At 45.0% G+C, this 25,080-nt stretch overlaps 1 protein-coding gene across 4 annotated transcripts in view; it reads right to left on the bottom strand.

The window, feature by feature from the left end:
- The window catches only part of rgs7b (regulator of G protein signaling 7b), an 86,646-nt gene that overhangs the window by 48,344 nt on the left and 13,222 nt on the right, over positions 1-25,080 (bottom strand). For 3 of the 4 annotated variants that reach the window (XM_076999341.1, XM_076999339.1, XM_076999340.1), the window contains exon 3: positions 2,580-2,676. In XM_076999341.1, the coding sequence (XP_076855456.1) occupies positions 2,580-2,676 (97 nt within the window). Of the gene's footprint in view, positions 1-2,579; positions 2,677-2,933; positions 4,004-25,080 lie in introns of those variants that run through there. The other variant, XM_076999342.1, reaches the window with a different exon arrangement.

The following is a 25,080-nucleotide window of genomic DNA, read 5'->3' on the forward strand; positions in this document are numbered from 1 at the left end:
GAACTATGGCGTGGGCGACCGCGAACTCCTGGCCATGAAACTGGCTCTCGAACACTGGCGGCACTGGTTAGAGGGAGCAGAGCACCCTTTCCAGGTATATACAGACCATAAGAACCTGGAGTATCTCAAGTCCGCTAGGCGACTCAATCCCCGGCAGGCCAGATGGGCGCTGTTTTTCACCCGCTTCAGATTCACAGTACATTACCGACCTGGATCCAAGAACACCAAGGCCGATGCATTATCCCGGATTCACGAGAAGACGCCGAGCGGCGAGATACCTAACCATATTCTCGGAGAATCCTGTTTCGTTTACCTCATCCGGTGGGATGTTCAGGACGAACTGGAGGAAGCCCTCCGCGCCGACCCAGGCCCTGCAGATAGTCCCGATGGAAAACAATACGTCCCGGTCCCGCTCCGGGGACGCCTCCTCCAACTCGCACACGACACGCCGGGCACGGGTCATCCTGGTATAACTCGCACCAAACACCTGATCGCCCAGAAATACTGGTGGCCGTCCTGGAAGGAGGACATTCGCGACTACGTACTCGCCTGTGTTGTATGCGCGCAATCGCGCACACCCCGAGCACTGCCCACTGGTCAGCTCCTCCCCTTGCCGATACCCCGCCGTCCGTGGTCTCATCTGGCCATCGACTTTGTTACGGACCTGCCTGTCTCGGGCGGTAACACGGTGATAATCGTGATGGTGGATAGGTTCTCCAAAATGTGTCGTCTGATCCCTCGCTCGAAACTGCCCACTGCCATGGAGACGGCCTCTGACGTGTTCCACTACGTCTTCCGGATATATGGGTTACCCGAGGATATCGTATCGGATAGAGGCGTGCAATTCACCTCCCGTGTCTGGACCCAATTCTGCAAGTTACTCGGAATAACCGCCAGTCTAACCTCCGGATACCACCCCCAATCCAACGGAGAAGTGGAGCGCTACAATCAAGAGCTAGGTCGCTTTCTCCGCCAATACTGCTCTTCCCAGAAAGACTGGCACAAGTACGTCCCCTGGGCTGAATACGCACGCAATTCCATCATACATTCATCCACCAAACTGACTCCTTTCCAGTGTGTGTACGGCTACCAGCCGCCGTTCTTCCCCTGGGATAAAACCCCCTCTGACATCCCCGCTCTGGATGACTGGTTAAAGAACAGTGCCCGCACCTGGGAGCTCGCACACGTTCAGCTGCGGCGCGCGCTCCACACCCGTCGTATGAACGCTGACCGCCGTCGTCTCCCCGCGCTCATATATCACCCCGGTCAGCGAGTATGGCTCTCCACTCGTAACTTGAACCTACGCCAGCCTTGCCATAAGCTCAAGTCTAGATACATCGGGCCGTTCAAGATTACCCGCAGGATAAACGCTGTTTCCTACGAACTGCTGCTGCCCCCTCAATACCGCGTCCATCCCGTCTTCCACGTATCCCTCCTAAAGCCTGTTCACTACAGTCCCATGTCTGTAGCCCCGGTTCTGGATCGCCCCCCCGAGCCCCTGGACATTGACGGCCGACCTGCGTATATAGTACGGGAGCTGCTGGAATCACGTCGACGGCGTGGGGGTCTCCAGTATCTCGTCGACTGGGAGGGTTATGGTCCCGAGGAACGAGCCTGGGTAGCCGCTCGCGATGTCCTCTGCCCGTCGCTCATCGCCGACTTTCACGCTGCACACCCACATTTCCCCGCCCCCCGGGGCCGTGGCCGGCCGCCTTCGCGGCGTGGAGCGTCTGGAGACGCTCCGTTGCGGGGGGGGTACTGTCAGGAATAGCAGATAACATAATCACGTTCACCTGTCTCTCCACCACGCCCACATTCCGGGCATACTTAAGCACCCAGACTTCACTTCCTGGTTGCGAAGTATTGCCTCATGTCGTTGCATACCAAGCCGTTATTCCTGATTGTCTCTCTGTGTGCCGAACTCTGCTTGTCCCCTAGACCACGTCTCCTGCCTGATCCCTGGATACCTCCCGGACTCTGCCCTCGCCTCTCGACCCTGGACCGCACTGACCACCGCTCCCACGCTACTGCTCTGCACCTGCCATACGTCACTTTGCTCATCGTGTGGCTTGTTGTACAGAGTTATTCAAATAAAGAACGTGTTATTCCGCATCAGGATCCCTCTCAGCGTGTTCTATACGTTACAGATTTAAACTCCCTACAGCCAAAGGCTCCACGTGCTGAACTCCAGTTGTAGCCATGGCAACCCTGTTTGTTTACATTTAACACGTCTCTCCGACGCAGCTGACAGCAACACTGCTGTGCAGGTTCACTGCAGCACAGTAATACTAACACTGGTTATAACACAGTAATACTAACACTGGTTATAACACAGTAATACTAACACTGGTTATAACGCTGTAATACTAACACTGGTTATAGCACAGTAATAGCCTACTAACGCTGGTTATAACACAGTAATACTAACACTGGTTATAACATAGTAATACTAACACTGGTAATAACACTGCCAAGCAAAGCACAGAAGCAAAATGTTGACCACAGGGTCACAAGACAAGAGATGCGCAGAAAGTGTTCAACTGGAATGCTAGCAACAGGGAGGTGGGGCTGGAACTCACCGGAAAACACGCTGGGAATCTTGGACAGAAAACTCTTCACCGTGCGAATGGGGATACCATTCTTCTCGTCCTGCATTCGAGCGATGATGTCCTCCATCTGGAAAGGAGAAAAGGAGGGATGGTGGGAGATGGAGGGGAGATGAGGAGAGTGAGAGGAGGAGAGGAGAAGAGATGAGGAGAGAGAAAAGAGGAGGGGAGAGGACAGAAGGAGAGGAGAGCAACATAGAACTGAATGTTTTACAGTTTCACGTCATTAACAATCAAGATAATTACACGCTCTCTAATGAAGCTTCTTCTCTGTGTAATCACGGGATAACTTCTCTCTGTAATTAGGTGCGCTCACTGGGTACTCACATTTGCTTCACATAGCAGAAACGACACGCTCTACTCATCAGGACATATTGTACAAAGTCGTGAATGAATCGGAAGTTCCCCACAAAGCGCTTCATCATTCGCTGAAGTCATGCGAAACATGCACTGGGCTTGGGGGGCTGCACTAAAAGCTTTCTCAGCTACAGCTGTGTGGAAGACCCCAAACCGTCTGTGCCAACGGCCCCTCTGGCCCAAAGGCCTGGTTGCAATTCCTATGTCCCAAGTGGTCTATAGAAATTCCAAATCAGCTCCATGGAGATTTTTGAAATAAGTTAATAAATATCCTGCAGATACATGCTGCACAGAATTAAGGCTCCAGGAAAAGAGTTGCGCTGGATTCAGCAGGGACTGGATTCAGTGCAGACCGCTGCCAGAAATCTCTGCTGTTCTTAATTCAGCTTCTAGCACAGCAAAGGGGCTGACCACAATGTACACTGCACCATCTCTCCCCAGATACCACACACTGCCTCTCCCTCCTCACACAACACACAGTGTCTCTTTCTCCACATCCTCTTAACAACGATGCACCCTCACCGCCTTTTCCTCTACCATCCAGCAGATTCTGATTCAGGTAAAAACTTATCTGTCCAGTAGTGACGTTTTATAATATGATTAGGGTCTCCTGTAGTTTCCAAGTTATTCTTCTTTAAAAAAGGTTCATGGTATGAAAGAGCCATTATACTGACACCTAGTAGTCTGGATGTAGTAAATTTATTTTAAACATGGCTGCCTCCATATAGAAGACCACTCTTTGGAGCACAGACTGGTTTATTTGAAGACTACAAAGCATCCTGATTCATGTTAGCTGGAAAAAAATACATAATAACTTTCATAAATATTGCTGGTTTTTGGTGGTAAAAAGTGATTCTTGCTTCTTTAAGTCCTAGAGAAGGCAGCAGGTCCAGGCTGAAGTCGTGAAGTACACGCTAAAGTTCAAGCGTTGCAGGGAGAAACTCCCAGAAGGACGAGCTGTAGTAGCTTGGTATTTCTTCCCCTTTGCTTCCTCCACATTGATCAGACCTCTTTTATGTCTGCCTTTCAAAACCTGGAGCTCTTCTTACTGCAGGAATAAAAACACTATTAATTGCATAAGACTTTTGGAGTGTAGACTGAGTGGGCTAGGAGGGATAAAGCTCAGCAAAAATTTAAGGTGTGAGCATCCGATAGGCTGTCTGCCAGCCATGTGGCAGCATTTGATTGGCTCAGCTGACCCAACCCTTGAGCCTATTCAGATAAGCTTATTTTCCTTTCCTCCATGATTTTTTTTTCTTTTATTAACTGCTTATGGATTTAAAGTCAGATATATTGCATGCGCACACATACATATGCAACCCTGACACACGCACACACACACACACACACACACACACACACACACACACACACACACACACACACACACACTGTGGCTGACCTAATGCATTTTCCTCCTCAATACCAGATAGGCTGCACACAAAAAATGACTGGGATGTAGTAGCAAACAAATGCACTGTGCCTGCCAGGTGTCGAAAGCCCCTGGTACACACACAGCCCTCTAGTGTGAGCTGATTCAGGGGTTCAACACTTACAACAAATTCACTGCATTCTGGGAGACTGGACACAAGACAAAGAAGTCTGTCTAATGTGCCCTTTAAGATTTGCCATGTGGCCTTTAAGAGATTAACTCCTTCTCTTTATTTATTCACACCTGGGGCAGAGAACAGAATTACTCTCCTTCAGAAATTCTATGCCCAACAAATGGATGAATGGGCAGAGATAGGAGCCAGGATGGCTCAAGACCTGGCGACTTCAGAGCTACTTCAAGCCTATCAAGAGCTGCCACACACACACACACACACACACACACACACACACACACACACACACGATATGCAGATTTAAAGCTGGGAACATTTGCATTGTTTATAAACTCTGAAATGCTTCATCACATTATACTAAACCGTGATTTAGTCCAAGATCAGTAGGGGGTATAAAAGCAGTAATCTACTGTTATTGTTTATTGTTATTCTCCAAGTTCTGCACATGAAGGTCTGGTGGCTTCTGGCAGTCTCACACAAGCAGGGTGTGGACCACTCTCCATAGCTGCAGCTCCTCCGTCATCTCAAAGTTTTTCCTTACCCCACATATATAGATCACTAACTGGGCTGTATCACCACAGCTCCACATATATAGATCACTAACTGGGCTGTATCACCACAGCTCCACATATATAGATCACTAACTGGGCTGTATCACCACAGCTCCACATATATAGATCACTAACTGGGCTGTATCACCACAGCTCCACATATATAGATCACTAACTGGGCTGTATCACCACAGCTCCACATATATAGATCACTAACTGGGCTGTATCACCACAGCTCCACGAATAAAGAGTACTAACTGGGCTGTATCACCACAGCTCCACGTATAAAGATCACTAACTGGGCTGTATCACCACAGCTCCACATATATAGATCACTAACTGGGCTGTATCATCACAGCTCCATGTATAAAGATCAGTAACTGGGCTGTATCATCACAGCTCTCGTCCAGAGCACAGACAAAAATAAATAAATATTTGCTTTGTTTTGCAGCTGAATGTCCAAATTCCCCTCGATCTGTTTTGTTGCATGAAGAGGCACACATTTGCAAACGCTTCGTTTTGCGTGTTTACTCTCGTAATAGTGATTCAAATTGTAATGCTTAAACACAGCTAACTGTTCTCCGCAAACTAAGCATACAGCTTTACATTTTACTTCAGTAAATGAATATTTTGAAGCCCATTCCTTGTTAAAAACTGCATTCTGTATCAAACATTATTGTTTACTGTTAGCTGACATATAGAGCTAAGAGTTAATATCTTGATATCTGTCCAACACATTCGTTGACACATTTGAGTGAAGGTGCATGAGCGAACTGACCGGACAGACATATTTAAAAACAGCTGCCTTCAAAATAAAAGCAGTGAAGTTTTATTTCATGCACTCATCACTGTGTAATAGGTGTCATAGTCACATATTTACTTTTGACTTCTAACTTATCAACAATCTCACCTGTACAATGCCCAGGTCTGATTTAAAGGGTAGAGTAGGATATTCTGTAGAGACCAGTAAGTATAAGCTAGGTTGAGACTATCCAACCAAAAAATTCTACCAATTATCTTAAAAATTGGTTTCGAAGTTCCTCCCCAAAACACATGAATGTGCACTGCCTGACAAATACATGAGGGGTCCAGGATAGAGTGCTGGAGAGAGGAGTGTCATCTCTCCACCCTACATACTATTGGTTAATGCAGTATTTATGTCATCTCTCCACCCTACATCCTATTGGTTAATGCAGTATTTATGTAATCTCTTAACCCAACATCCTATTGGTTAATGCAGTATTTATGTCATCTCTCAACCCAACATCCTATTGGTTAATGCAGTATTTGTGTCATCTCCCCACCATACATCAATTCATAAAAATCTTCCACTAAGCCATTCATATTGTTTCATAGAAATCCTCCATGTTGCTTTATTGAGATTTGCTAAAAGACCTGATGGAAATCCTCCCACCTGAGCACAGCCTCTCAAATAACAAAACCAAACAACCACTGTCCTGAACACAACTTACCAGCTGTTATGAACGAGCGACCCTAGCCCAGCCATCACTGATTGGTTGTTGTTAACAGTTCTGTTTTTGTTGCTGTGGTCTGTTCTCCTGTGAGAGAAGCTCTTGTCTCAGACGTATGGTTAACACTGATCCTGCATGCTGTGGCACATTCCACCACCACTAACGCTGGGCTAGTGCCACGTACAAGCCGCCATCATTCATCATGGTGGTTTTTAGAGCATTTAACTACTATTAAATTGTAATAATACATATGTACTTCTTGAATGTACATTAGTAAACATTCCAATGCCTATCCTTACTGCAGTAATGTTTCTAACCATGTGATCCAAGTGTGACAGTGGTTTTAAGCTGGCAATGGGGTGATTGTTCAGTCTGCTCGAGGAGTATAATAATAATAATAATAATAATAATAATAATAACAATAATAATAATAATAATAATAATGTTAGATATATTTATATTAGGGTTTTATATTATAGGTAATAAATGTATGCAATTATAATATAGTTATTATAGTTCTAGACTATAGGTATAAAAGGCCAAAGTGTGATTACTGAGGAGTTTGTTTCCTTCAATGCACAATTTGCTAATAAGTCAAACACAAATATTATTATGCATTTCAATATTGTATGTAAACAGTATTCTTGTTCATTATATTTGACATCACACAACTGCAGATCTCTAAACAAGATGAAAAGTTTAGATGACACAAGATGACACAACAACATGTACTGTCTTTAGCAGGACTGAATTCTTTTAAAAACAGGTGCATTTCAATACATTAGAATATCATAAAAAAGTTAATTTATTTCAGTAATTCAATACAAAAGGTGAAACATAAATATTCATGACTGAGTGTTCTATTTCAAGTGTTTATTTCTGTTAATGTTGATGATTATGGCTTACAGCCAATGAAAACCTAAAATCATTATCTCAGAAAATTAGATTATATAAAACCAACTGAAAAAAAAAAATTGAATTCAGAAATGTTGACCTACTGAAAAGCACGTAAGTATATTCAGTAAATGGACTCAATACTTGGTCTGGTCTCCTTTTGCACAAGTTACTGCATCAATGCGACGTGGCATGGAGGCGATCAGACTGTGGCACTGCTGAGGTGTTATGGAAGCCCAAGTTGCTTTGATTGCAGCCTTCAGCTCATCTGCATTGTTGGATCTGGTATCTCTCATCTTCCTCTTGACAATATCCCATAGATTCTCTATGGGCTTCAGGTCAGGCCAGTTAGCTGGCCAATCAAGCACAGTGATACTGTGGTTATTAAACCTGGTATTGGTACTTTTGGCAGTGTGGACAGGTGCCAAGAAAAATGACATTTTCATCTCCAGCTTGTCATCAGAGGGAAGCATGAAGTGCTCTGACTTTGGTCTTGATTTAACACAGTGTGCTGTTTTCAGATGAAAGTAAAATTTGCATTTAATTTTGAAATCAAGGTCCCAGAGTAGAGAGGTACAATCCAAGCTGTTTGAGGTCTAGTGTGTAGTTTCCACAATCAGTGATGATTTGTGGAGCCATGTCATCTGCTGGTGTAGGTCCGCTGTGTTATATGAAGACCAAAGTCAGCACAGCCGTCTACCAGGAAATTATAGAGCACTTCATGCTTCTGGGTTCTGCTGACAAGCTTTTTGGAAATGGAAATGATATTCTAATTTATTGAGATGCACCTGTATTTAAAACTTCAGTCCTGCTGAAGACAGTACATGTTGTGTTCTGTTTTAAGCACAGTCAACTAGATCAGCAACGTCAATACAGCGAGGAGCATCTTCTCCCTTAAAGACAGCATAAAACATAACTAAAGTGAGCGAAGCTAAGACACACACACAAATAAAATTCACACTAGATCCAGTCTGTACACTCAATTGCTCTCACTTTGTCACCCGACACACACACACACACACACACACACACACTCACGCACACACACGCACACGCACACACACGCACACGCACACACACACGCACACGCACACGCACACACACACTCACGCACACACTCACGCACACGCACACACACGCACACACACGCACACACACGCACGCACACGCACGCACACGCACACACACACACACACACGCACACACACGCACACACACACACACACACACACACACACACACACACACACACACACACACACTTGACAGTAGCTGGTAACAGTTTAAACAGAAGACAGGCTGATTGTGGTGACTCATTCCCTTCGTGTTAACTGAAGTGATGTAACTGGGTCTCGCATCAGGAGGACACACTGCCTTTTAATCACACCATACAGTAAAATCACACCCTCGGCATTATGAACAATAAACTGCCTGCTCTCTCTCTATCCCCCTCTCTCTCCCTTTCTCTCCCTCTCCCCCCCCCCCCCCCCTCTCCCTCTCTGATTGCATTTCAAGCAGACCATTTATGCCTGTGACTCTGATTTATAATATGCCGTTTCTAGTCTTGTTAATCATTCCACACGGACACTCAGGATTTAGTACAATGTCACTATGGTGCAGATTGGAGCAAATGGAATGATTTGGGTGTGCTGTGTCCAAACACAGAAGGTGGTAAGTGTGGCGTAAATCTGATGCTGAAAGAAATCAAGAGGGCACAATTATTATAGCCCTGTGTCCTTGCCTGGAAATGAATGCTACACTGCTCTGTAACAATGTCAGAATGCTGGCATGCTGGTATAGAGCCAGTCAGGGACGCTGTGGCTATGCTTTGATCATGCAGACTAAAGTCGTGAACTTTCTACCTGTTCTAAACCCATGTTCTGTTAGTCCATCATGTCTGTATAACTTCCTCCAAATCTTATGTGAGCAGTTCAACACCTGGTGCAGAATCACACCACGTTAATCTAACTTTCACAATGACTTAATCTATCCATCCCTCCTCCCTGCTTGGTTTTCCTTCATTCATGATCATATTTCTATTCCCTCTCTTCTTCTATACTGCCCCCCCACCACCACCGTTTTTTCTCTTTCACCTTCTCACTCTCTCTGCCCCCCCAGTCCCTATACCCCTCATATGGACGCCAGGCCCTTGTAGGTCTTAAGGGACTCCTGCTGTTCACTGCTTGTCCTGTGAACACTGTTAAGGAGGTTAGGCTTCCCCAGTGGGCCTTGGGGGCTGCTTCAGCATGGCGCAGGAGGACACCCTGGCCTAGTGCCGGTGCCTGGGGGGGCTGTGTTTCTCTGCCTGGGCACAGGTGGCTCCACAAGCCCACACAGGTGCAGGGCTTCCAGGAGTCAGGGCTCTGTGGTGAAGCCTGGATGTCAGGAGGTTTTCCTTAATAACACTAATTGTGCCTGGAACATCGGAAAAGAACAGTGTATCTGAACCTTGGCATAGCAACACAGCAATGTGGCCAGTGTAAATGCAAGAGCAAAACAATTTAAGATTATATATGTGTCAGAATGCTGGCGTGACGGTATAAAGCCACTCCCCCCTCTCGTTACACACACAAACACACACACACACACACACACACACACACACACACACACACACCAGAACTCAACGGCCTCAGTACTCGACATATTCGGATTTTGATGAAAAATTTTAAGAAAATAGTCTCGGAGCCCGAACAAAATTTCGGAATACGACCCAACTTGTGTGACTTTTGTAAACAAAATACTGTTCGTGCTTTGGTCACATGCCGTTGTTGTTCACTAGGTTTTAAACCATTCTGAGGCTGTGCTCCAAGTTTTTGCTGTATTTTTGTTGGTTTTTGTGTTTTTTGTACTGTTTTAGTCCCAAGAAAGACATAGCAGAAAAGCAGAAGAGGAAAACGGTAAGAACAATAGAGCTGAAAAAGGCGATCATAGAGAAGTATGAAAAAAGCATTCGTATGAAAAAGTATGAAAAAAATGTGACGGACTTAGCATTGGAATTCAACTTGATGGTTCAGAACAGATTAATCCGAATTCAACTTGATGGTTGAGAATGGATTAATCCATTTTCAGTTATTTCTTATGGGGAAAATTGATTCGGAACTCAAGTGCATCGCTTCTCGACACTCCTTCCGGAACGAATTAGCATCGTGTTCCAGGGTTCTACTGTATATAAAAATAACAAGAGGGGGGGAGTGTGGATATGCATACAAGAGAGAAAGAGACTATAGCCTGTGGGTAAAGACATGAGACTCTACAGGCAAAGGTGGATGGGGTCAAAGATCAATGGGACAATACTTTGGCTTTAAAGGTAAGATGGAGCACAGAGTGTACTTTTAAGCACTCACAGGGTGTCATCAGCAACCTCAGGGGCTCTGCTACTGTGACATTTGTGGAGTGGTGGAGTGGAGAGAGATTTAAAAGGGAACAGCATGGCCTGTGAGAAAGGAAGGAGAGTGGGAGGAGTTCACTGTGCTGGAGGAGGAGAGTGGGAGGAGTTCACTGTGCTGAAGGAGGAGAGTGGGAGGAGTTCACAGTGCTGGAGGAACAGAGTGAGGAGTTCACTGTGCTGGAGGAGGAGAGTGGGAGGAGTTACTGTGCTGGAGGAGGAGAGTGGGAGGAGTTCACTGTGCTGGAGGAGGAGAGTGGGAGGAGTTCACAGTGCTGGAGGAACAGAGTGAGGAGGAGTTCACTGTGCTGAGGAGAGTGAGGAAGAGTTCACTGAACTGAGAGAAAAGACTCTGGACCATAGACTCAACAAATGCTTGAACATCATTACTGCTTCTGTCAAATTTACAGAAAATGTGTTTTTATTCAAATGAGAAAGGCACAGGGCGAAGGCTTATGTCGAAGCCTGAGAGGTGTATTCCTCCATCAGGTCTATAACCCTAACCCCTAACCCCTAAACCTGAGAGGTGTATTACTCCATCAGGTCTATGACCATAACCCTAACTCCTAAACCTGAGAGGCGTATTCCTCCATCAGGTCTAAAATTTCCTCCTAGAAGAGGCCAGGGATTTTCCTGTACCATACACCCATCAAATTCTTACCAAGTATCACCATCATTGTGGAGGCTCTCCTTAACACACTAAAAGCTGCTGACTGGGTGAGTGCTGGCTCCCTGTGTCCCTATATACACACACAACACACTCTTAACTGCACCAACCCCCCCCACACACACACACACAGAGAGACCACATGTACACACACCACACGTAATAATACTGCATACGTATTTATATTTACGTGTTCACTGTAATATGTATTTATTTAGTGCATTCACTGGTGTCTCGTCCTTCTGGAGTGTGATGTTGCTCCAGGGTCTCATCACATGATGTTACTGCACATCACATCATGGCAACAGAAAAGCAGCTTTTATTTGTGCTCCACGTCTGACTACAAACTACGACCTGAGCTGGCTAACTTTAAACTGCCACTACAATTGAGACCGAGATTAGAGGCATGATTTGTGAACTTTCCTTCCAGACCTGTCCTCCATCATTAATGTACAATCTCAGGGTCGCAACGGAATTTGGGAGTGGAAAAGCCGGAGTGGGCTGATGGGAGAATGACTCAGAGCTGTGGGGGAGGAGGGGGAAGAGTCTCCCTTAAGGGCTCCAGAGTACAGCTGCCACTACCCACAATAGCACGTCCCACTGTCCTGTGCACCTGACTCAGACTTGGGAGAGAAGGCTGGTAGGGGCTCGGCGGAGGACGTCCTGTGTGGCATGTGGGACAGTCCTCCGGGAGACGGCAGCTGTTGTCTCCGCGTGCTAACATCCACCTCTCAAATTAGTGCAGCCATTTTAATGCTGCCGTTTTTAACACAGAAGGGTACAGGAACAGAGACAGGCAGATGACGAAGCAGAGTCATCACTGCAAAGGTTATCACACGCTTCTCCTGTGTGTGTGTCGTAGATTTCTTCTGTGTGTTTATGTGTGTGCGCGTCACTACTGCTGTATAATCAAGGTATAAATGAATCAGTGACCTGGCTGAATTTGGAGTGAGCATCCTGTTTTCTCTGAGTGAATGCCTTAAAAATGTCTCTCCTGAGACGGCTGACGTTGAACCTTTTGTTTTGAGTCACTACCCTAGTCACACTCACAGCTCAGTATGGTGCAGCTTAAACCACTCCCCCATTGCTCAGCCTCTCCATCCCTCCTCATCTCTCACTCTCAACTTCTCCCTCCCCTTCTCTCTATATCTCTCTCCTCCCCTTCTCCCCCCCCCCCCCCCCCTCTTTAAACCTGCTGTGATCTCAGCAGCGAACTCTTCTCCATGGCCTCTGTGCTTGAAAGAGAATAATGTCAAAGGATCACTAAAAACTAGGTGTGCACCTCACTCACAGCCCTGAGTGGGATTCAAGGGGTGGGCAGGAGGGGAGGGGTGGATTTGAGGGGAGGGGTGGGCAGGAGGGGAGGGGTGGATTTGAGGGTCAGGAAGAAGGATGGAAGGGTCAGGAGGAAGAGAGGGGGGATATAAATCCAGCATGACAGTGCCAGTAGCACAAATGAGCAGAGGTCCAGGACATTGAGACAGAGGAGTACCAGCGTTCCGTCTCTCTGACACGGAGAAGCATGTGTATGTGTAGCAGTTCAATGTACACCTACCAGAAACACTCTTTGCAACACCTGCCTTACATATACCATCAATGGCCACTATACTGGGTCACCTGCCTTACATATACCCTCAATGGCCACTATACTGAGTCACCTGCCTTACATATACCCTCAATGGCCACTATACTGAGTCACCTGCCTTACATATACCCTCAATGGCCACTATACTGAGTCACCTGCCTTACATATACCCTCAATGGCCACTATACTGAGTCACCTGCCTTACATATACCCTCAATGGCCACTATACTGGGTCACCTGCCTTACATATACCCTCAATGGCCACTATACTGAGTCGCCTGCCTTACATATACCCTCAATGGCCACTATACTGAGTCACCTGCCTTACAAGTGCATCTCTAAACGGGACACAGTTACAGACCACAGCCAGATGGTTGCCGGTCACAGTTAGCAGATCTACTCCATTCATCATTGGCTGGTTTCTGATCATATGACTACTGCTGACTGGAAATTATTTGGGTGAAGGACCTCAACACGGCAGTGACCCTGGCATAAAATAATAATAATAATAATAATAATAATAATAATAATAATAATAATGCATTTGTTTTTCCATTACTTTAACATAATCTATCAAGAAAAAATGGCTCGGAATTCAAAATAAAAACCACTGAACAAAAAGGTGTCCACTGGGCCTCTGCTGATAGAAGAGCAGTCAACACGTCTACAGAGGACCACGTCTGAGTACTGTGTGAGGAAGCCAGGGTCAACGTAATCACTCTTTAATTGGCTGTGGTGCTATTTAGAAAGAAAACTACTGCAGAGCTAAAATCCATCCAACTGGTTCTAGCAAATCCTGAATGTGACTTCAAGGTCATTTTTAAAGCTGCTTTGGAGAAGTCTGTCTTTGGAAAGCAAGCTTATGTAGTCATGGTGATTACACAGTTACGGTGATTATGCAATGCCTGTGCTGATACAGTCATGAGGCTACATTGTGCTGTAGTGCTGCATTAGCTGTGTAGCTGTAGTGTTGTAGTGCTGTATTAGCTGTAGTGTTGTAGTGTTGCATTAGCTGTAGTGTTGCATTAGCTGTAGTGTTATAGTGTTGCATTAGCTGTAGTGTTGCATTAGCTGTAGTGTTGTATTAGCTGTAGTGTTGCATTAGCTGTAGTGTTGCATTAGCTGTAGTGTTGTAGTGTTGCATTAGCTGTAGTGTTGCATTAGCTGTAGTGTTGCATTAGCTGTAGTGTTGTAGTGCTGCATTAGCTGTAGTATTGTAGTGCTGTATTAGCTGTAGTGTTCCATTAGCTGTAGTGTTGCATTAGATGTAGTGTTGTAGTGTTGCATTAGCTGTAGTGTTGCAATAGCTGTAGTGTTGCATTAGCTGTAGTGTTGTAGTGCTGTATTAGCTGTAGTGTTGCATTAGCTGTATTAGCTGTAGTGTTGTATTAGCTGTAGTGTTGTAGTGTTGCATTAGCTGTAGTGTTGTAGTGCTGCATTAGCTGTAGTGTGCATTAGCTGTAGTGTTATAGTGTTGCATTAGCTGTAGTGTTGTAGCAGGGTTGCCAACTTTTTGACGTTCGCTTGGAGTGAGATTTTAACCTGGAGCTGGTGGCGAGTGTTGTTGAGCGGGGGGGGGGGGGGGGGGGGGGTGGCGAACGAAAGATGTTGAGCGGGGGGGGGGGGGGGGGGGGGGGGGGGGGGGGTGGCAAACGTAAAATGGACACAGATTCAGTGTTATATCGCCGGTGGATGGCGCCAGAGCTAGCGAACTAGTAACGGCGTGAGATATCGGAAGTGTGTGCGTGAGAGCGTGTGAAAACTGTCAAATGCGTGTGTCTCACGCTCAATGCGTGGAATTGGCAACCCTGTTTAGCTGTAGTGTTGTAGTGCTGTATTAGCTGTAGTGTTGTAGTGCTGTATTAGCTGTAGTGTTGCATTAGCTATAGTGTTGTAGTGTTGCATTAGCTGTAGTATTGTAGTGTTGCATTAGATGTAGTGCTGTATTAGCTGTAGTCAGGGCTCTCAAGTCTCACGCATTGAGCGTGTGACACACGCATTTGACCGTCTTCACACGCTCACACATCACACTTCCGATTTCACACGGTTGAGAAAAAAAAATCTAGTTTTATTTACCTCCGATCCATATCTAAGTCGCCCTCCACTGGCGATCGATCGCGATATACAACCCCCCCCCCCCCCCCCGCTCAACAACTTATGTTCGCCCCCCCCCCCGCTCAACAATTAACGTTCGCCACCCCCCGTCAACAACTCTCACACTCTGACATGAATCCAAAACTTGAGAGCCCTGGCTGTAGTGTTGTAGTGCTGTATTAGCTGTAGTGTTTACATTAGCTGTAGTGTTGTAGTGTTGCATTAGCTGTAGTGTAGTATTAGATGTAGTGCTGTATTAGCTGTAGTGTTGTAATCGTTGTCAGCTGTATTTCAGCAAATGCAGAACCTACATGCCCATAGTTTGGGTTTTGGAGAAACCTTCCCCAGATAACATGAGGTAAGGGGGTTGGGAGTACTCTGAAGGTCTTGTGGTACTTTGTCACATTTTAGCAACCCATTAGGCTACAAATCTCGTCAAACCCATAACAAAAGATAACTATACCTCTTTACAAAACTCATTTTAACCAATTACAAACCTCGAAAAAACCCATTAAAAAAGATAACTATACCTCTTTACAGATCTCATTTAACCCATTACAAACCTCATCAAACCCATTACAAAGATAACTATACCTCTTTACACAACTCACTTAACCCCTTATAAAGCTTACCACCCCGATATAAATGTCACATCCACAGTGTGAGTCTGCTCTACCTTTCACATATACCATATTATTCATGAATATTTAATTCCACCAATTTGCAGATTATTAAGGTTAAAAAGAACATTTCCTGCTTTTAGAGATCAGTAAATAACACTAGAACCATATCAGAAGGCCTACACTGCAAAACAGATTGTGTTGTGTGTCTGTGATATCACAGAAATAATGAAGATTTTAATAAAATGTCTATGAAAAGCGTTCCAGGGGTCATAATAGGTAAAAGCTAACCCTAGTTTGTTATCGCGTTACTTGTAACAAGATGTTACAATAGAGGATTCAACTATGGGGGAAAAAGGAAAATGAATGTTGCACGAGTCAAACATCTATATTCAGGCTTTAGAGTTCTAATTCTTTCCATCATATAAACATACCATCAAGCAACAGCATTAAATTAAACGCTGGCAATCACTACAGGCTACATAACAGTAGCATCCAGTTCCCACTACAAAAACATTATCCACCAAACTGATTTCAGTGAAACAACTCTACAAAGTCAATACATGGTCAGTGCATGAGATGACCAGCGCATTCAGGAAGCAGAGAGCTGTGACAATATAATGCAGGTCTCATTTGAATTGTGTCACCAACATGCACATCACTCACTCTCTCACTGTTACTGCTCTGGGGGCGAGTGGCACCATAATGACAGCAGCACATTAAAATCCTGCTCAGTGATTGGTTCGCTGCCCTGGTGAGTGTACAGCTATGAACCCCACTTCGCCAATCTAACATTTAGCTTACGGCATTGTCGAGCTGAGCTCACATTTCATCCAGATATTTTTCCCATTCATGGGCGCCTGACAGCCACTCATGTGCCTCTGTCCTTCTCTGGTCATTCTGGCATGTAACAGAGTCCTGGGTTATCTCAGCCTCGGCAAGAAGGACAAACACTCTTTAAAACAGGAATTTTCAATTAACTGAGCTGAAGCGAAGCAAGAAATACAAATTACGGAAACATACAGCATCTACATCACACAGCCTTCATATACCACAGAATGAGACATCTGTCCCTCCATCCTATAGCCTTCATATACCACAGAATGAGACATCTGTCCCTCCATCCTATAGCCTTCATATACCACAGAATGAGACATCTGTCCCTCCATCCTATCGCCTTCATATACCACAGAATGAGACATCTGTCCCTCCATCCTATAGCCTTCATATACCACAGAATGAGACATCTGTCCCTCCATCCTATAGCCTTCATATACCACAGAATGAGACATCTGTCCCTCCATCCTATACTTTCATATACCACAGAATGAGACATCTGTCCCTCCATCCTATACTTTCATATACCACAGAATGAGACATCTGTCCCTCCATCCTATAGCCTTCATATACCACAGAATGAGACATCTGTCCCTCCATCCTATAGCCTTCATATACCACAGAATGAGACATCTGCAGCAGCTACACATTATGTGCTGGTTCAGGGGCTTTAACATATTATTTTTAAAGCATTAAAAAGTGTTTTTTCTAGTGTTGTCTACTGCTGTGTCATGTTCTCAACTTTGACCTTCTCAGCGTCTCCTTTCATTGCCTCTGGCCTACTGAAAAGAGACAGACCCAGCAGCGATACAGACCCAGGATCTTGACCTAATTAGCATGAAACTTAAAAGTGTTTTGAGCACATTTTGGTTCTAAATCCTTCTGCATAACCATAAAGCAAAATGTTTTCTTGCAAAACCAGAGAACAGCTCCAATATCCACCAATCGTCTTAAAATTTAAATCTTTCTACAGTAAAATTTTCCAAAAGTAAAAAGGGCAGTTAGTCTTGTGACGGACGTGTATTTCAATCCCAGGCCATAACTGAAGCACCCTTGAGCAAGGCAGCAAGGGCTGGGCACGTGTGCACCACAGCCCCCTAGTGATCACTAGTGTGTGTTCTCACTGAACAGATGGGTAAATGTGGAGGACAAATTGGGGTGAAAATCACAACTGACAAATATGGCAACTTAACTAAATGTTCACACACTTTATTTAGGTTCGGCTTGCACGTATTCCGCAGTGTTTGAAGAAGAATAAGAATGAAGAATAAGAATACTATTTAAAAACACACACAGTCACCACACTGACCGCTGCTTTGGAAAACGTCAACAAGGTTAAATGAACTGCACAAGCACAAGGTTTTCTAATAAATGCATTTTAAATAAAGCAGGTAGTGAGATCAGTGCTGTATACTGGTGGTTAAATTTATTATCTCATAGCTTACATAGCGCAAAGCACAGAGAGAAGAGAGACATTCAAAGTGAAGTCAGAAATGAGAGCATAGCCAGAGTCTTCTCAAACCTCCAGTGGATAGCACCTAGAAGCCTCAGATGCTAATCTGGCCCAGCCAGACCTTAAACCAAGCTGTTCCAGTTTGAGAGTGTGCACCACATACGAACGTAACAAGGTTTATACTGTGTGTCCCAGTGGAACAGGCCCACACCGTGCATGAAACACAGAGGCTATTCGACTGGACTCACCACCCAGACAGAAGGCCGAGGGTTCTGGTAACAGGGTTTTTAGAAACACCTCTTCTGGGCTACACTCATGCCACTGCTGCATGAATTCCAGTCTCTGGCACCAACAGATTCTCAAGGAAGTTTGATCATGACACATTGCAGTCACTGCCCACAAGGCTCCTGTCATGCATCATGCTTTTCTCCTGACACCTTTACTGAGAACCTAAACTAGTGGGACTGTGCTGATCCGTGACTGTCCACTAATGAATATGCTAATTTGGACCGGAGAGATCTTCTGGATCAGTAGTCTCATTTGAGGCAAGCAAAAGAGGTATTCCTGGAACTCTGTGGATTTTCCCCTGAGATCCACCCACAGAGGTTGGTCCCTACACCATCTACATGTCACCTCATCCAACCCTCCACCCGTCACGGTAGGCTGGACCAGCTCCACAGGGGAGCCGCCCACTTCACAACACTCCACCTCCCGTTCACTCCCTCGGTCTCAATCCACAGCATACTAATCATCCACACCTGTTCCTCATCACACACACACTCCATTTTAAGCCCACAGGTCTGTGCATTTCTTGTGCCTTCTGGACCTGCTGGATATCTGCTGCCGCTCTACCCTTGACTAGGCCGAGTTGAAGTGACTCTTGTGAGACGAGTCTGAGAGCCGCTACGCTCCTCACTCTCCTTTATTTGTTATTGACTGGGCTGTGCTGTGTCTATCATGGAAATGGACATTAAAGAGAACACGACACCATCCTCTGTGTCTGCTGCTTCTGTCACCCCGTTGCACCTCCAAACAACCTAATGGCCAATTACCTGAGTTTAGATGCCTGAAAACTGCCGTTAACTGGGGTGCCTTATTTAACGAAAATGCTATTATGCTCTAAAGGTGTTAAGAGATTGTAACAAATCACCTGGCATCGCTGAGAGACTATCACACTCTCTCAAACTCCTTCTCCTCTCCACCCCACCAAACAGTCTCCTGTCTTCTAACCATTACTTGCTCCTCACCCTCGTCCCTTCTAACTCCTTATATAGAACTGACTCTTTGCACTCCAGTGTGGTTGGGCTGCTCAGTCTTCTACTGCACAGGGTGATTTCTATGGGAGTATATGTTGGAGTACAGTATATACTCTCTGCTCCCACTCCCTGAGGATTAAGACCCCAGTTTGCACCTTTGTGCTTTGGGTGACTGGGTTCATTCATTGGCGTCACTGACGTCACAGGGAACTGTTTTGATCCCTGTTTGAGTTCAGGTTGTTTTAATAAAGATCTGTATATGTCCTCTTTCACCGGCCAGGATTCAGCACTTTTACAAGGGCCATGTCTCTCTAAAGGAGCTCTTTAAATGCTCCTCTGATGCCCCGGTTTCTCAAATTAATAAATGTGCTCATCAAATTAATAAAAATTTACAGTTATTTTGCAATGGTAACAGCACCTGTGTGTTATTAGGAGAATAGCTAATTACAGTCTAAATGTTAAAGATATGATTTAGAAGCATAACCAGGGAGGCTCTGATAACACACAACACTTTCACAGCTGACACTGATAGTAGGTGCACACAGGCATTCTGATAAGAGTAGTTATACTCCAGTAACACACACCTTCACATTCACTCATTCTCATATTGTGATATAATATCTCCACATGCGTGCGCGCACACACACACGCGCACACACACACACACACACACACACACACACACACACACACACTGTATGTACACAGTATATAGTATGTGTGTGTGTGTGGTGTGTGTTTTGTATATTCATTGTAGTATTGCCAGTCAGCTTATTTGCTTCTTCATTAACACAGAGGGAGTCTCTTATAAGTCCAGTACAAGAGAAAACGGAGAGAAACCTGAACACCCAGCAGCTGTCAGGAGTGTGACACCAGAAAGTCAGCAGGAAACACCCAGAGTGGTCAAGAGGTCAAACGCAAAAGACCTTTCAGCAAAAAGCCCTTTTCCTCTCTGTCTGTCTGTATCTGTCTCTATATGGCTCTCCCCCTCTCTATTGGTGTTCTTGTTAGTTGAGCCAGCAAAATGCTATTTTAACACCAACTCCAGAATATTTATTTCCATTACTCCACTGACTATGCTTTCAGGACATTTTATTCTCCATTTATACCATGAGTCATGTGAACATGAACCTCCTCTTATAGATGAGCTATGAGGAGAACGTCCATCTCACAAGAGTAACTACAACACCCAACCTGGCTATTAGTCCAGCAGCATAATGTTAGTATATTTTGTAATGTTCTTGTTCCCATAACAGGGGAAAGGTGATGGCGAGCCATGAGTGAGATTAGCAAGGAGCGCATGTGCAGATGCTGGTGCAGGTTTTCCAGAATGGTTCACTTATTTATCCATTACTACAGGAGGGCAGGCTACATGGCTACTAGCACTCCAACTATATATAAATGAAGTGCAGTATACAGCCCTGTGGTAATGTTACTACACAGTGAGAAAATAAAACATTGGTAGATTGTCTTTGTCATACATGCCAATATGCAGCCTGTTCAAAACAATACGTAAAACAGATTATAAACGATAGCATCTTCTGTCACCATAGACAGTTTAATCTTAGCTAGTCCGTTTAGCAGTGCTCAGTCTTCACGCTTCTGCGGATGGGATATTTTGACCACTCTCAGCCCAGCAGTGTCGGTGTCATGTGAAAAACCTACAGCCTCACTGCTGTTCCTGATACACTCCTACCAATGCAACACACGCTACCACGTCACAACAGCGGTCTAGGGTCGGAGTGTGAAGTGAGATGAACGTGCTGCGGGCTACGTGGCCAGCTGTGGAAGGAAACAGATGGACTGCACTCAATAATTACACACATTTACAACACCCCCGTGACACGGTTGGCCTGTGGCCAGGGACGTCCAGGGTGGGCGTAGGCTGCCGTTTTAATAGTGTGTGCTATGTGGAAATAACTACAATTAAATCAGATCATTATGAGGACTGCAACTTTAATGACTACTTAGAATTAATTTCTTTGTTGTAAATTTCTTAATGTTTCTAGGAAGCCTCTTTTCATTTCCTTAGATGATTAATTACCTTGATCTTTTGAAGCATGACACTACAACGCTTTGTAATGAGATCATAATGACTCGGACTAGCACAGGGACGGCAGTGACTGAGCTTCAATGAAAGCACTGGAGTCAAATGTAAACGGGCGGATGTGAAACTGGCCCTCACTGCGAAGGGAACCCACCTCTGAGAACACACCCTGCACGCCCTTTCAGTAGCTGTCCATTACAGCAAAAACACAGAATTAGGAATGATTTGCTGAAGCCACAGTAATAGTATGGTTCTCATTCAAATTCAGAGCCAAGCAATTCTACAGACATTTCTGTGGGACTAGGTTTTTTTTTTAAATAAGTCTGTCCCATTAGGGCAGTAATGCCTCCATCAAAGATAGGTAGGAAGGAAATAGGCCACAGTCAGCTTCCTGCAGAGTCTTGGGATACTTGCCATCATTAAACTAGCTAAAATAAACTCAGGGCTTAGCCAAGGTCTTATGAGGAGATGCACAGGGAATCAGAGGTCAGAAAGAGAGGCATGCTGGGAAGGAGAGACAGGAACACACACAGGTGATGGGGGGGATGTGGAGAGAAAGGACAGGGAGGTGGTGGATGGAGGGGATGAGATAGGGGAGGGGCAGAACCAGACAAACGAGCCCTTGTGCCAGGGGAGATGGCTGCTAGCTGTCGTCGGGGGCGATGGGAAGCAACTCTATTTTTAAGCGTGGCTGGGATGAGGAGAAGTGGGGTGTCGAAATGCTCAAAGGCATGCATGCACACACACACCAACACACACGCACACAAGCACATGCACGCACACGCACGCACGCACGCACACACACACACACACGCACGTGTACGCACAAAGGATGCCTCTGACACACAGCAGATACCTGACAGCTCAGCTGGTGTCATATTCAGTAACACATGGCCTCAAAAAGCCAGGCTTTATGAAGCCTGACACAGTCAGAACCTTTTTACTGTTTGTCGCTCAACTATATAGACAGAAGTTCCTCAGCAGGTGTGCTGGTGATCACCTGAAGTGTAGATCCTCAGCAGGTGTGCTGGTGATCACACTTGAACAGAAACTAATTAAACTAATTATTTAACTGCTCAGAGAAAGAGAAACATCACAGTTCATTTGGAGATTTGTTTTTCCTTCCATCACTAATAAAACCCACAGAGACCAAGCTCAGACTTCAAAGGAATAAAACTCTAAATATAACATCACCTCAGCAGAGAAATGTAAACTAAATTCAAACGCTGCATCTTTTAACAATGCAGAGCAGGAAACACGGAAGCAAAACTGCAGTGAATTTCGCACCTGTTGGAAACAGTCAGTGCACCTCAGGAAGAGAAGAGACTCCAGGACATCAGGACATCAGGACACCAGGACACACCGCTCTCACTTCCGTCATTTGTGCATTTGTCATTTTTCTCTCAGTAGTGTAAACTGTGTTGTCAATTAACTGTTAGATAGCATTAAGCCTGTTCTGAAATGAGATTCAGAAGATCATTTATCCAAATTTGCTTAAACAAGCAAACCAAAACTCTAAAGATCTCATTATCATATAATTTCTTTCATCCCTTACCCTCTCTCTCTCTCTCTCTCTCTCTCTCTCTCTCTCTCCTCTCTCTCTCTCTCTCTCTCTCTCTCTCTCTCTCTCTCTCTCTCTCTCTCTCTCTCTCTCTCTCTCTCTCTCTCTCTCTCTCTCTCTCTCTCTCTCTCTCTCTCTCTCTCTCTCTCCCTCTCTCTCCCTCTCTCTCCTCTGCCCCCCAGGCTACGAGGGATGCAGTGTGTCTGTACTCTGCTGAACACCAGCGGTGGTCTGACTGGGAGGATGGAGGTAAGTGTTGAGGCAGGTGAGCTCCCCCAGGACCCATACACTCTCATAATCAATACGCCAGTTAGCAGAGACCTGCTATTCAAAACAAAACTGTAAAGCTTTTGTCACACAGATGGTGTGGGGAAATACATACCCAAGTTTACATTCATGATATCACAATAGTACTGATAAGACAAGTGTATTACAGATTATCGCTGTTAATTTCATTGTGTGTGTGTGTGTGTGTTTGTGTGTGTGTGTGTGTGTGTGTGTGTGTGTATAAAAGGCCTTGCTGAGTCATTCTGCTAGTGGATACATAAGTACATCCAGAAACCGAGATTATGAACACACGCGCACGCACGCACACACGCACGCACGCACGCACGCACACACTTGTTTTAGTATCTTGGAGGGCTATTTCCAGTTACTTGTATATTACTATAGCTAGAAAGGTCTATTACTACACACCTACCATACCTTAATCAAAACAAACAAAATCAGCCAAATGTCACCACAAAGTCAGAGTTTTATGGCCAACATCCTGTCAGGGCACCGCACACACACACACACACACACACACACACACACACACACACACACACACACACACACACACACTCTCCCACGGCCAATGATTGATGATGTGGAGGGTGACCACCTCCAGGAAGTGTGCCGCCCCCCCCCAGAGTGTGTGCCTAAAGAGTTCACCCTCAGTGAGCCTGTGTGTAGGTTAGTCATTCAAAACTGTCACACTGCCCCCACCCTGCCAACCAAGGAACTGCAGGCCACAGATAGCATGTTCTTTCCATCCATGCCCACTAATCCCAGATTACATACGCCTAATCACCACGAATATTAAACAAAAAAAGGACACACAGCAATAGTAAAACACAAACAAGCATGAAGAAATGACCATGTTATTCTTGTGTGGAGATACATAAACAATAATAGAACAGACATAAATAATACTAAAGCTCACCAGGGGTTTGTATTAGCAGCAGAAATAAAAGGGGATTCAAATAAGATTACGTTGAAGAGGTCGAAGACGTCTGCTGAGATCAGTGAGCAGCATCACATTCATTATGTTAACCACTGTAATTGAATAGGAGCTATATGTTAAATTACAGGGACACCCACTCTGGTAATGATGAGAGATGGTGAGACTACAGTGCACTGGCCACTCTCTCCACTGAACCCAGAGGGGCGTCTTCTGGTCTCCATATGGTGGTAAGGACCATACCTGCTTCATCAAAGAACATGATCCGTCTAACGAGGGTTATAATCTGTGGCTGTGACCCTTGAGATTACATATGCATGACTGTCTTTTGTTACAGGAGAGAAAATCTCCATCTTTGATCTATTATTCTCTGAGCTGATGATATTGATCAGACCATTTTCAAAGGGGTCAGAAGAAATGTTAGAACTCCTGATCAATTTTAGATCCTCTGTCTCGCTGGGCTTTAAGGCCACGATGGTCAGTGATGTAAATCCCAAAGGGGATGGAGAAAAGGAACAAATAAGGAAAAAGCAAACACAGAGGATTGGTCAGGGGAGGGGAGACTGGTCAGGGGAGGGGCAAGTGTTCAAATGTGCCGTGGTGGAGGAGGAGCAAGCTGCATGGTAAATAAAGTGGCAGGTACACATGGACATCACTACTGTACAGACTGACATTACTGTTGCAGAATTAACTTAGTGCCATTGTTTTATATTATATAGGTCAAAGGGCAGATTTGGGCTCCATTTCAGTTCAGTGGCATCTCAAAATCGAATGTAACAAAATGTAACTTGTGTAGATAAAAAAAAAGAACAAAACAGAATAGTCCCACTATGGCATGGAGTGGTGAGGGCTGAAATCAAATTAATTACAATTAACTTAATTCAAAAGCACCATCATTGTCA

Source organism: Brachyhypopomus gauderio, chromosome 3 (genome assembly GCF_052324685.1).
Source record: "Brachyhypopomus gauderio isolate BG-103 chromosome 3, BGAUD_0.2, whole genome shotgun sequence".
Lineage (NCBI taxonomy): Eukaryota > Metazoa > Chordata > Actinopteri > Gymnotiformes > Hypopomidae > Brachyhypopomus > Brachyhypopomus gauderio.